Source organism: Zea mays, chromosome 7, assembly GCF_902167145.1.
Source record: "Zea mays cultivar B73 chromosome 7, Zm-B73-REFERENCE-NAM-5.0, whole genome shotgun sequence".
Classification (NCBI taxonomy): Eukaryota; Viridiplantae; Streptophyta; class Magnoliopsida; order Poales; family Poaceae; genus Zea; species Zea mays.
The window spans coordinates 36,511,371-36,524,644 of record NC_050102.1 but is presented as its reverse complement, the minus strand read 5'-3'; the positions used below and the strand labels follow the sequence as shown (position 1 = coordinate 36,524,644).

Sequence of the window (13,274 nt, the reverse complement as noted above, 5' to 3'; positions counted from 1 at the left end):
TTTTTGTAGATCTGAAGCTCCTGGAGCTCTTTCAAAGTGACCCTATACAACGAAACAAGTTCGTGTTGTGCCTGTCTCAATAGAGCCAACAATATCAAACATATGAAGACACTAATCAGCTTTGAGGATAGGCTCCTTCAGCTACCACTTATGGTTGTGCTTTGGAACTCGAAAGTGACAACACTAAAGGTTAGTTTGAAAGTCATAAAACCGGAAGGGATTGGAGAAACTAAATTTTCTTTCTTATTCAATTTTGAATAAGAAGTAAAATTTAGCCCCTCTAATCCCCTCCAGTTTTGTGGCTCCCAAACTAGTCCTGTGTGATCTGTCTAGCGTCCACACTGCACGAGTACATCATAGGCGCTTAGTGGCCTAATGGTCATTTAAAAAAGAAGACAAAAAGGCGGAACGATCAAAATAAACAAAAAAGAAAAACAAACGCTGGGCTCGGCCCCGTTCAAAATATAGACATACTCTGTGGATAAGCATATGCGTCTAGTGAAGAGGATGATGAAGAGGACGAACCATCAAAATAAACAGGGAAAATAAATGACGAGGGATTCGTCCGGCGACTGCACTGCATGGATCAATATATAGACATCTAGCGGGCTAGGAATCATTTTAAAAAGAAAAAAGTGTAGGAATTACAATAAAAAGGGAAAAGTGAGAAACGATCGGAAGTCTCGTTAAAAAACGAAGAAGCAAGGAGTAAATAAAAAAAAAGGAAAAAAGAAGTGAGGAACGATCGAAATAAACAAAAAGGAAAAAATTACGACGCCTGAGAGATTCGAACTCTCGCGGGGAAACCCCATGTACTTAGCAGGCACACGCCTTAACCACTCGGCCAAAGCGTCGTTGGATGGCATCTTTCACAACATGTTGTATATGTACATATACACAAACCAGTATTGTTCCCCACTTAGTCTAGTCAACCTTATAAACGGATTATAATAGTAATTGAACAGATTACAGAAGGATATTCTCTTGCCCCATACGATTCCATAAAAGAGATTGTGGTGCAAGAAACAGAGCTCTACACAATGAGCCAGTGACATAGGTGTCATGCTCGTGCGGTCGTGCGCCTCGCAAGGCGCACTTCGCTATGCCTATAGATGCCCAAACGGGTGGCCCGGCCCGGCACGGGCCCGTTAGGCCCGACGGATAATCGGGCCGTGCCCGGCCGGCCCGCGTGCCGCAGCCACGGCCCAAGCACGGCACGCCGGCCTGGTAGTCGTGTCGGGCCGGGCCGTTAACCGGCCACGCTCTCCTGTTAAATGGGAAAAAATAGCAAAAATTGTGTATGGACGAGGATTTGAACGCGCGCCCTCCCTCCAAGAGGCTGAAAGCACTAACTAAAACAGACTAACCAGTAGAACTCTAGTGTATTTGTTGTAAATATCGAATATAAAATGTAAATATATATATACTATGTTTTATAAAATAAAAAACATATAATCGTGCCGGGCCGGGCTGGCACTACGGGCCGAGCCAGCGGCCCAAACACGGCACGGTTCTCGTGTCGGGCCTAGCCCGGCACTATTAAACGGGCCGTGCTTCGGGCCGGCCCGTTAGGCACGGCCCATTTGGCCATCTATAGCTATGCCTCGAGAGTGAGCCCCTCACCGCACCACCACATGCCTTCAAAAGAAGATCAAGATAAGATAGAGGAGGAATAGGAGAGATTTCTCCTCCGGTGACATATGGATCCTATATATGGTTTACTTAATCTGTCTTACTTCCGAAGATCAAGTTATGAAATTAATTTAGTTTATATTGCCTCCAACGTGCCAGTTGAAATGGTTCGCGTTTGAACAAGCTTCTAGTAAATAATATTCATATGTGTGGTTCTAAATTAATTTGTTATAAAAATATATTTTATAATTACTCTAATGATGTTTATTTGATATCATAAATATTATTATTTTTATTTGTACTTAATCAAATTTAAGATACTAAAACATAATACTTTGCTAAAAAATATATTCTTTCTGGGATAGAGGGAGTATTTTACATCCTAGACTTATCTTTTAATAAGTTCAATTTACAATCCATTAGACTTCCACAGCTTACCTCACAAGTCACAACAACTCTGCAAGAAAAATGAAAGATATTCTAAAAATAAAATGTGATAAGATAGACAAGGAATTCGAGGGCACGTGGAAAGAGGAGACACCACACGAAGGTATAGTAGATAAGTTATTGAGTTATATGACGAGAATATAGAGGTAAAGGGCGGTTCTCGAAATTATCAACTTGCGGATATGGATACATATTGTTACAAATGACTATAAAGGACACTGCTAAAATATAGATGACACACGTTGAAGTGCCTATGGGGCCCTTTCACTCCTTTCCTCTCTAATACAAAAGATGTACAACCCTCCAGGGCATTAAATAAAAAAGACAACTTTGGCTTGAAATTTAGAACTATTGATTTCAAAATCGTCACCACTGGACACAGCTTCACAAGCGTAAGAGCACGAACAAGCCAAACTACAAGCACATGTCATTGAGATAGAAAGTAAAACAGGTGATATGGATACATATTGTTATAGTGCCCTCTGTGTTTCCACCATGTCCCTTCACGGTTGCTATGTTTTAAAGAACAGCACCGTGAGAAGTCTCGACCACTAATTTACAGTAACATAAAATCAAGTAGCACAAGAAAAAGAATGAACTTTCTCAAGATCATATAAGCAACAAAAATTGACACTAGAAGCAGCCCACCAAAATTTGGTGCATGTACTCAAGCGCTCAGCGGCTGTTGTGGGAGTACGCGAGTCGGCAGCATAGATCTTAGTTGCTCACTCCCAGGAAGCCCATCCTTCAAACGACTGAATGCTCCAATGACTCGATTCATGCTCTGTCGGAGTGAACATCAGTGAACCATATGATTAGTCTGATACCATAACAAAATTAATTCGATTAAAAGCTACAGCAACTCCTATGCAGTAAAAAGCCAAATTACATATAGAGACACAAATGTGATAATTGGCATAAAAATAAAATTATATGTGAACTATGATTTAACTAGAAAAGTAAAAAAAATGAGTTAGTCCAAGAGGAACTGAGGAAGCAATACATTCGGTTCAAACCAGAGGTCTAGGAAAAGGTTACCAGTCCTCAAGGTCAAAATAACAACATTTTATTCTATCTCATCAGTTAAATGAACAGATAAATCAACATCTGGTCAGCAAGCCTAGTACTGTCAAGAGGGGATGTGTATTGAACAAAACGTTCTAGAGGACACAACATTGTCAATGAAACAGACTTGAATGAAATGGGAGCAACTGTGAAAATGTTCAGACTGGAAAACCGGCGTTCAGCGAGTTTGAGTACATGAATTTTGTCCAAGAGGACAATTAGGTCAAAAAGAGTGTATGTTCCACAAACAAAAGCAAAATTACGGAACAGAACAACTTGGTGACAAGCATATTCATCAAAATGAACTAGGTTGAGCAATCATAAAAATTGCAAATGCAAATATCCAAAATAGGCAATGTAACTTTGGACTTGGTATCCATTTTCTTAGTAAATATTTTTTTCTTGAACTCGCAAGAGGATTGTGTGTTATATTAATAAGAAAAAGGAAAGAGTAAAAAACAGGGGTTGGGGGGCAACCCCAGCACACCCCCAGCAAGAACTAGACCACTAAACCTTTAAACACCTAAGGACAACCCATGGAGCCTTCTGGCTCCTGCAGCACTCCACTCATTGAACTCCAAGGAGATGAGCTGCATAATTTTTTTTCTCGAACAGCGCAGGAGAACTGCGCGTCATTTCATTTAAGGAAGAAAGCGCAGGAGAACTGCGCGTCATTTCATTTAAGGAAGAAAGGAGGTACAAAGGTCAAGAGTGACCCGAAACACAAACACCAACATACACACGCCTCCCCTTAAATACAACCGTCGCGCCACATCAATGAAGAAGGCGACCACAACCTACAGAGCTAATTAAGCTCCAGTAGGCACCGACCCAAAAACAAGTTCCTGGAGCTTGGAAGCTCCAGCCAAACACCAAAGCCCCCCCTCCACATTAACAGCTTTTATCACTTCCACAACACATGGTCTTGAATTGTCAAAGACACACCTGTTGCGGTGTTTCCAAATCTCCCAAGCCACTAACGTAATTAGAGAATTGAGGCCTCCACGAAGCCCCTTAGGAACAGCAGCAACCGTTTTCTTCCACCAACCAGAGAACCGAGACACTGAGGGCTGAGGAGCCAACTGCAGCAGCCCCAACTGTTGAAGGATCAGGGCCCAAATTTGGCGAGCAAACACACATCCAACCAACAAGTGATGCACCGTCTCAGTCATCTGGTCACAAAATGGACAAGACACTGGATGGGGCAGATTTCTGCGCTCAAGACGATCAGCGGTCCAAACCCGATTATGGTGCACCAACCATAAGAAGAACTTACAACGCGACGGGGCCCAGGTTTTCCAGATTCTCTTCCAAGGGCCAAACTTGGTAGAGCCCACGAAGAAGGCCTCATACGCAGACTTGCTGCTATAACAGCCATCTTGTGTCAACTTCCATCTGAACTGATCAGGAACATCAGCTTGCAGTACGACCTCCTCAACAAAATCCCAGACCTGGAGGTACTCAATTAAAACCTGAACAGTAAGAGCACCCTTGATATCACGAACCCAACTCCGCCCAAACAAAGCCTGAGCCACAGTCTTTCGCTTAGCAGTTCGCATAGGGACAGTTCTGAAAAGATTGGGTGCCATCTCAGCCATAGTAAGCCCATCCAACCAACGGTCAGTCCAAAAAATAATTTTCTCACCATTCCCAACCACGGCATTCACAGCCATATCGAAGAGGGCCCGAGCTTTATAAGGAATAGAAATTGAGAGTCCAGCCCACGGCCTCTCCACATCAGTCTTCTGAGCCCAAAGCCATCTAATTCTCAAGGCCCAACCTAGAAGCTCAAGATTATGGATTCCAAGGCCGTCATACTGAAGAGGTCTCTGGACCTTTTCCCAAGCTACCAAGCAGTTTCCTCCATTAGCTTGTTGATGTCCCTTCCACAAGAACCCCCGCCGCTTTTTATCAACAGCCTTGATGAACCATTTCGGGAGATCCAAAGCTATAAGCCAATAAATAGGAACAGCAGTGAGAACCACTTTCACAAGCACAAGACGCCCAACCCTATTCATCAAAGAAGCTTTCCACCCAGGAAGGTAATCTGCCACCTTATCCACAAAGGCCAGCAACACCTCTTTAGAAGGCTTACAGGTTGTGAGAGGAAGTCCCAAATAAGTGCAAGGAAAAGCTTTAACCGAACAAGAGAGAGTTTCCACAGAAAGAGCCAGCTCATCATCGGAACAATGAATAGGGGAGACCGAGCTCTTAACCAGGTTGGTCCGGAGGCCTGAGGCGTGACCAAATAAATCAAGAATGCGTCTGACCGAAACCAGGTCCAGAATGTGAGGCCTCAAGAAAACTACAACATCATCAGCATAGAAGGAAACATGATGCCTGACCTGCTGAACAGCAATAGGTTGAAGCAAACCCAACGAAGTGGCATAGTTGATTAAAGAATTCAGAGTATCCATGACTAGGATAAAGAGCATTGGAGAAAGAGGATCTCCCTGCCTGAGACCGCGACGATGAATAATGATGTCCCCAGGCTCTCCATTGACTAAAATCTGAGTGGAAGAAGTAGACAGTAATAAACAAAGGAGATCCCGCCAACGCTGACCAAATCCCATTTTCCTTAAAACCTCCAAAAGGAACGACCAAGAAACAGAGTCAAAAGCCTTGGAGATGTCCAACTTAAGAAGGATATGTGGTTCTTTCTTCTTATGCAGCAACTTCACAATTTGTTGGACAAGCATAAAGTTATCATGAATCCTCCTCCCCCTCACAAAGGCACTCTGGTTCACAGAAACCAGAGAGGGAAGCAAAGGGGCCAGCCGAGTAGCCATGAGCTTAGCTACCAATTTGGCAAAACTATGAATCAAACTTATAGGCCGGAAATCCTTAACCTCAACAGCATCCATCTTCTTAGGCAGTAAGGAGATATAAGCCGTGTTAAGCAGGCGGAATTTGAAAACATGGCCACGCTGGATGACATCCAAAGACCTCAACACATCACCTTTAATAATATTCCAACAGGATTTATAAAATCGACCTGTGAAACCATCCGGCCCCGGGGCCTTATCCGGAGGCAAATCTTTTACCACAGCCCACACCTCCTCCTCAAGAAACGGAGCATCTAAAGCAGATAAATCATGATTGTGGATGGCCAACTCATCCAAGTCAAGAGTGTAGCTCCTCTCCTCAGCCTTACCCAAAATGTTCTCATAGAAATCAGAAACAGCCTTCTGTTTATCTTCTTGTGAGGTGACCACCTGATCACCAACGTGCAGCTTAGGAATGAAGTTCTTCTTTTTTCTGTATCTAGCCTGCTGATGAAAAAAGGAGGTGTTGGCATCACCTTCCTGAATATACAAAATCCGAGAACGCAGTCGGGCAATGGTTCTCACCAGCGAGGCCAAACCAAGACAATGAAGCTTCAACTTCTGTCTCAGCCACTCCTCATCATCAGCAAGAGCCCTTTCATCTCTTTCAATTTCCCAGCGATGGAGAAGCTCTTTAGCAATTTCTAATTGTGATTTGATGCTCCCAACTTTCCTCTGGCCCCACTTTTGCAGGCACCTGCTGAGCCGCTGCAGCTTCATGAACATACGCTCAACGGCACAGTTAGATTGCACCGGAGCCTCCCAACTTTGCTTAACTGCATCAAACAAACCAGGAACCTTCAACCAGAAGCTCTCAAAATGGAATCTGCGTTTACCCTTGTTGGCCACATTCAAACCAAGCAGGAGCGGACAATGATCAGAGACCCCAGCCGCCAAACTTTGCAAGACTGCATCAGGAAAAATGTCATTCCAGCCATCACAACAAAAGGCACGGTCCAACCTCACTAGAGTAGGAGATCGCCTTTCATTGGACCAAGTATATTTCCGACCCAACAACGGAAGTTCCAATAGATCATTATCATCCAAAAAGCGCCGGAATCTCCCCATCATAGCCCTATCCAGATTGGCATTATTCTTGTCAGCGGCTTGGTAAATTAAGTTAAAATCACCTGCCACAAGCCAGGGCCCATTGCAAAGAGCCCTAATATTTCTAAGCTCCTGCAGGAACAACACTTTTTCATCATCGCCTTGAGGACCATAGACTCCAGTTAGCCACCAATTACGACCTTCATGCTCAGCGAAAAGAACAGAAACTGAGAAATTATCAACCCTTGAAGCGACGGCCTGACAAGAACCCCCCTTCCAAGCAACCAGAACTCCACCTCTAGTGCCAACAGCAGGTAGAGCCACGAAGTTATCATAGACAGTCCCAAAAACTGAAAGGAGCACCTGCTGGGTCAAAATAGCGACCTTCGTCTCTTGCAAACAAACAATATCAGCATTACTGGAGAGGATGACATCCCTGACAACATTACGGCGATCAATCTTATTAAGGCCACGCACGTTCCAAATAAGAATAGCCGAGGGATTCATGAGGACACAAGAAGTAGAACGACCAATCCGACAAAAACAGATCTTACAGAGTTGTAAGGACCTCCGCAGACCTCACCTGCTCTCCATCTCCAAATTCTCAGCCAAAGATGGCAGCCATAGCACACACATGAGAACCAGAAGGCGAAGGCTTGAACAGCTTACAAAATTTATCTTGAGCACTAGGAGAGAAAATCTCCTTCTCTTCAAAGCCAAGATGGCGCATCACCCTTTTCTGAGCAGCAGAGAGCACCGGCCCTAGAGAACAAGGCGCAGCACCAGCAACACGTCGGCTGCGGCGAGGTAGAGAGCGAGGCAGAGGAGCCTTCCTTCTACTCCTTCGAATCACGGGCTGAGGAAGGAGAGCGTCCACCGGCTTGCAGACCCGGTCCAATACCAACAGAGGTGAATCCGCCCCTGGAACAGCCCCAGCACCGTCAGGGGCAGGGGGTGGCGGGGCCCCAGGACGGCACCTCCGCCGAGAGTAGACACGCAGGGCCGGCGTAGTGGAAACCACAGCCGGCCAGGAAGGAAGCAAGACTGGCTCTGGGAGATCAGACCGAGCTGGCAGGGCATGCGGCGAGACCGGCTCCATGAGAGCAGGCACCTCCACCACCGCGAGCGTCGGCGAAGAGGAAGCCCCAGCCAGCCAGGCCAAAGGCGATACCGAGGCCGGGAGAGCAGGCTCCCCCATCCCAGGCGGACATGCACCAACAGCCGCAGGGGTAGGAGGCAAGGAGGAAGGCAACACCGCGGAGCCGGGACGAGGAGAGCACAGCGAGGCCGGTAAAAGGGATTCATCCGTTGCCAAGCCGACAGGGAGTCCGGCAGGAGGACACAGTCCTGTCAGCAGGCCGGGGGAACACCCATCCGTAGCCTCACCCTGGCCCATACCCGAAAACATGTCCAGCCCAACCGGGTGCTGCATGGGAACGGACGTGCCGCCTCCAAACAAGGCAATAGGAGCAACACATGCAGCCGTCGCCGCCATCTCATCAGAAGCCGAATCGTCTGGGCAGAACTTACTAACCAGGGAACAGGCCAAAGCACCCTCCTCAACTCCCGCGCTCCGGAAGGACGAGCCTGCGGGCGCGTCAACCAAAACAGGACCACATTGAACCATCACAGGAACGGGAGACGCCTCGGAACCCGCGACATCCGCCTCGACTCCATCAGACAATAACTCCGAGCACGCCGGCAGGGAAGAGGAACCGGCCCGGCACGGACCCAGTTCCCGAAGCGATCCACCCACGCCAGAAGCCGTAACCGCCAATGGATCAGACTGCCGCGGCCGCGAAGGAGAGCGGAGCCGACGCCGACGACCCCTGGAGGAGTCACCACCATCGTCCTCATCTCTGCCATCAGACGCGGGAGGACTAGGCGCAGCAGGAGCGCGAACCTCCGAGAACCGAAACTCAACTGGATAGGATAACACCCGTTTCACAGGAGGGACTTCAACGATGCCCGACGGCGGTTCAACTACCCAGAGTTCCCTGGAAGAAGGAAGCTTGGACAGATCAGAACACCAAGCCAGACATCTGAAACTTGACAGGTCCAACAGCCCCAGCGTATCAGGATGCACTTGCTGTATCCAGGCATAAGGGCACAAAAGACGATCAGCAGTAGACGTCTCCCACACATGGGCAGGGATGCCACGAAGCTCCACATCAATCAAGGACGGCAGCACACGACCAAGGGCACCGGCCAAACGATTCCAACGTTTGCACAGAAGACTGAGACCGCCACCCAAAGAACGGACCGGTTGCTGAATGCCAATCAATCGCTCAACCAGAACCAGGTCCGGAAGGACCAACAAGAAGCTCGACGGAGAGGCCCGACGGAGAACCAGAGAGCTTGCGGCAACATCGATCATGGCCGCAAGCACCGCCGCCACCTCGCCAGCAGAGACCAGGGGCACATCACTGATAACAGAAACCATGACCGCATTAGCGAGATCCTCCTCGCCACTAGCCACCTGATCGCTCCATTCGATGATACAAGGAGGAGGCACATCTCCACGAACAGGCACCTGGGCAGGCCCTGGTTGCTGAACCACCACCATAGCAGGGTCAGACTGACCATCACCATGACCCCGCCGATACCGCGGACGCCGGCGACGACGAGACCTGCCCACCATGCCGCCGCGATCCATGGCAGATAGCCCCGCATCGCCCTGCGCCGCACCAGCACTACCAGCCACATCCGCCGGAGAAGACTGTCGCGGAGGGGCAGCACTAGAGACAGGCACAGATGGAGAGAAACGCCGCCCCATATCCGCCGGGGATGACCGTCGCGGATGGGCACCATGACCCCGCCGATACCGCGGACGCCGGCGACGACGAGACCTGCCCACCATGCCGCCGCGATCCATGGCAGATAGCCCCGCATCGCCCTGCGCCGCACCAGCACTACCAGCCACATCCGCCGGAGAAGACCGTCGCGGAGGGGCAGCACTAGAGACAGGCACAGATGGAGAGAAACGCCGCCCCATATCCGCCGGGGATGACCGTCGCGGATGAGCTGCATAATACTACTGATAGATTTAAACACATCATAAGAACTTTGTGTGGTCATTTGTCATCAGTATTTCATAATATACCAGAGTTAATAAATTTCAGCTTTATCTATCAGTATGACCAAATATATTACAAACATAGAAAAAATACATGTAATGGAAATATAGATGACACTGCTAATGAAGCTTCTCCAGATAAAGGATAGATGGGCATACCTCACCGCTGACACTGAACTTAAATTGATGAAGGTGCCAATGGTCCTGCTGCCACCTCTGACCCATTACAACAAAACCAACAACAGCACCAGCTGCCACAACTGAGCAGAGTGTAGTCACTCCTTTTATATGATGAAATAGATACGTGGTTTTCTTTTTCCACCATCTTTCACAAGTATGATCAGCCTTGCATGTCCTATGATCTTTCTCTCGCTTAGCATTTATTTCTGTAGGCTGGGAATCTGGTACCGTAGCTTCACTGGCAGTAGGCAAGTCACTGTTGTCAGCTAGATTTTCATTACTTACGTCATCGATTTCTTCAGGTGAAACATGACACCAGTCATCATCGTTATTTCCAGCACAACTACTTTCCTTTTCAACGCTGTTTGTATTTGATTCATCATGCCCTGGTTCTATTGGCAAATCCTCATGCTCTGGTTCTATTGGCAAATTTTCATGCTCACTTGGAGGGAACACGAAGCCATCTGACATGACTAATCCAGTTTGTGTGCCTTCCTGAATATTAATCACATTCCCATATCCAGGCAAATTAATTGGATCAAATCCTCTTCGGAATAATGGGCTAGCATATATTGATGAAGTCAGGGACAACATATCCCATTCATCAGCCACAGGTGACTCTCCAGTGACCTCATTGTCATCTTCCATGCACAAAAACCTACCAAAACACCAAAAACTCGATATTAGATGTGAAAATTCAGAAGTTGAATGCTAGTGCAGATCATCATATTGTATCAATGCATCTGATAATACATGCTCATTCACAAAGATAATTCACTCATATGGATGCTTTAAGTCACAAAAAATAACTGATGTTTCCCAGTTATAAGATAGTGGCTGAAAGAGAGAAAAAAAACATATGCTAATTAGCAAAGACCCATCCCCAACCATCATCACCACCAAATCATGGTTCATATGTTTACTGCGTCACCTTTAGTCTGTGGCTTTAAAGCCATCATGTACTTAATCAATTATGCCACTATACACAATTAGTGTTTTCACTATGATCCATGTCTTCGCAGTGCTCTCCAACTTCTTTTCACATCCTAGTAGTTTACCTCGCCATAATCGTGCCTGACAGTGTTGCAACAAGACCTGCCATGTCCATCAAACTGACCTTGTAACATTCCTAAGCACAATCACACATGATACCTCTTCTGCCTATGTAATGACTACATCACACCAGCAAGCAAGGGTCTTAAGTGAAGCCTTCTGACAGCTAGCACTGACATCTGCATTAACTTTAAAGATCACAGGATAATCTAAGATGTTGCTTAAAATTCAAGATCCAAGTTGCAAGTGACACTAAATCAACAACACCGGACAAATCAGGAATATCATCTCCGACAAGGCAACTAGCTGAATTTCTTGCACAAAAAAGACTCTAGGATGTGCTAGCACTCCTACCTAACCATTCGAAGACATGGGCATGCCATGATATCCTCCTGCGACGGGCTTATCCTTGTCCTGAGTTTCACTTGCTAAGACTCTTACGATACCAGTCATGCTATCTGCCCTGCTTGAGCAAATTAGGTTGCAAAACCTATCCAAATGAAGTTGAGTGGCGTCACAGAGGTAGCATGGACAGTGAAGTCCCACATTCAACCGAGTTTTTTCAGACGATGTTCTCATGGCTGGGGACAAAGGGGCAAAAGTCGTCTCAAAAGAAAAGGGAACACCATGAGCCCAGAGAAAATTCAGCAAACAGCTGGTGTACGACAAGACCATCTCAGAACGTTGTGGTAGCTAGCCCCAAGCCCCTCGTCGTCCAGGGATACGATTCCCACCTGCGCCGTGCGGGGAACCCGAGAACAGATCAGGAAGCGCGCCGCTGCCACGGCGAGCACCACGCAATGATTGAGAGAACAAGGTCCAGATGGGCGTGGGTCAGAGCAAGGTCGGTACCTGAGGTGAAACCAACGCTGGTGGATTGTCCGGCGAGGCCGGGTCGATCGATTCCACCAACGCCGGCGGCGCGGGGGGCTTGAGTCGGGGGCAATTTGGCAATGAGAGAGCTTTCCTTTTCGTTTCCCCACTCCGTGTGCACTAAATTAATTATATATTTTTATTTGTTCGGTGCGGCGTTGGAGAGACAACCGTTTACCTACAACATGAATAAAATGATTGATGGACATGGATGGATGGCACATGGCAGCGGGGATTCGGGTGTCACGTTGGGCCCCACGCATAGGGACGTGATTCGGACATGGTGCCACGCACAAGGGGCATCGCGGACAACGGGTCCATATCAGGGATTACAATTTCTTTTTCAATTTTCGAAAACTGTTTTATTCACCAAAATTTGATTTTTTTATGTTTTCAAATTCTAAACCGAAATTCAGTAGAAACCGATCCAGTTTTCGTTTCTCGGTGAGTACGGGTAAATTTTACCGGTTATCGATACTTACCGACCGATATTGTCTACGATGGTCCATATGCAGCAAGACAGTTCAGCTTGTTATGTTTCATTGCTGAGCCGAACTAGCTCGACTCGTTATACTAACAAATTAAATAGTGGGATCGTCTTAGTTTGTTAGATAGCTCGAGCCAGTTTAATAGGCTTACGAGTTACACCAACTCAACACGGAGATTCGTATACATAAATATATACAACAGAAAACATGTTCATAATTTAAGTGTTTAACACTCCGGATCTAAAAACTATTGTAACATTATTGTCATTTTATCATCCTAGGTTATAACTTTCAATATTAAATCAAACAATCAAATGTGCGTTAGAGTTATAGATTTACAGACCCTTATTATAACAAAATAGCAACAAGCATCATTATAGTGCAATCCATCATCCATTGCACAAACATGTAATATTTCATTGCACAACACTAATGATGTATGATGTTAACAACTATAAGTTCACAAAACCACAACCAATAATCAAATATTAAATATGCAATGCAAGTATGTAGCCATGCAACAGTGCAATAATGCAAAATTTAATTACATGGCACATCCACACATATTCATATTATAGATCATAACTA

The 13,274-nt window shown here is 46.5% G+C and overlaps 1 protein-coding gene and 1 non-coding gene across 3 annotated transcripts; both read right to left on the bottom strand.

Moving 5' to 3' along the window:
* Positions 1-772: 772 nt before the first annotated feature.
* On the bottom strand, positions 773-854 carry TRNAS-GCU (transfer RNA serine (anticodon GCU)). Its single transcript has one exon. It is a non-coding gene; the product is annotated as a tRNA-Ser (tRNA).
* A 1,628-nt stretch (positions 855-2,482) lies between these two features.
* LOC100278673 (uncharacterized) lies at positions 2,483-12,353 on the bottom strand. 2 transcript variants are annotated; one of them, XM_008653052.4, is made up of 4 exons: positions 12,178-12,353; positions 11,680-12,059; positions 10,252-10,930; positions 2,483-2,863 (listed from the first exon to the last, which is right to left on the bottom strand). In XM_008653052.4, exons 2-4 carry the CDS (start codon positions 11,706-11,708, stop codon positions 2,747-2,749), a joined length of 825 nt encoding a protein of 274 aa, XP_008651274.1. In that variant the 5' UTR covers positions 11,709-12,059; positions 12,178-12,353; the 3' UTR covers positions 2,483-2,746. The 2 variants fall into 2 exon arrangements, with proteins under 2 accessions (XP_008651274.1, NP_001145344.1); NM_001151872.1 differs by lacking the exon at positions 11,680-12,059 and having other exon boundaries at positions 2,496-2,863; positions 12,178-12,327.
* Positions 12,354-13,274: the final 921 nt, after the last annotated feature.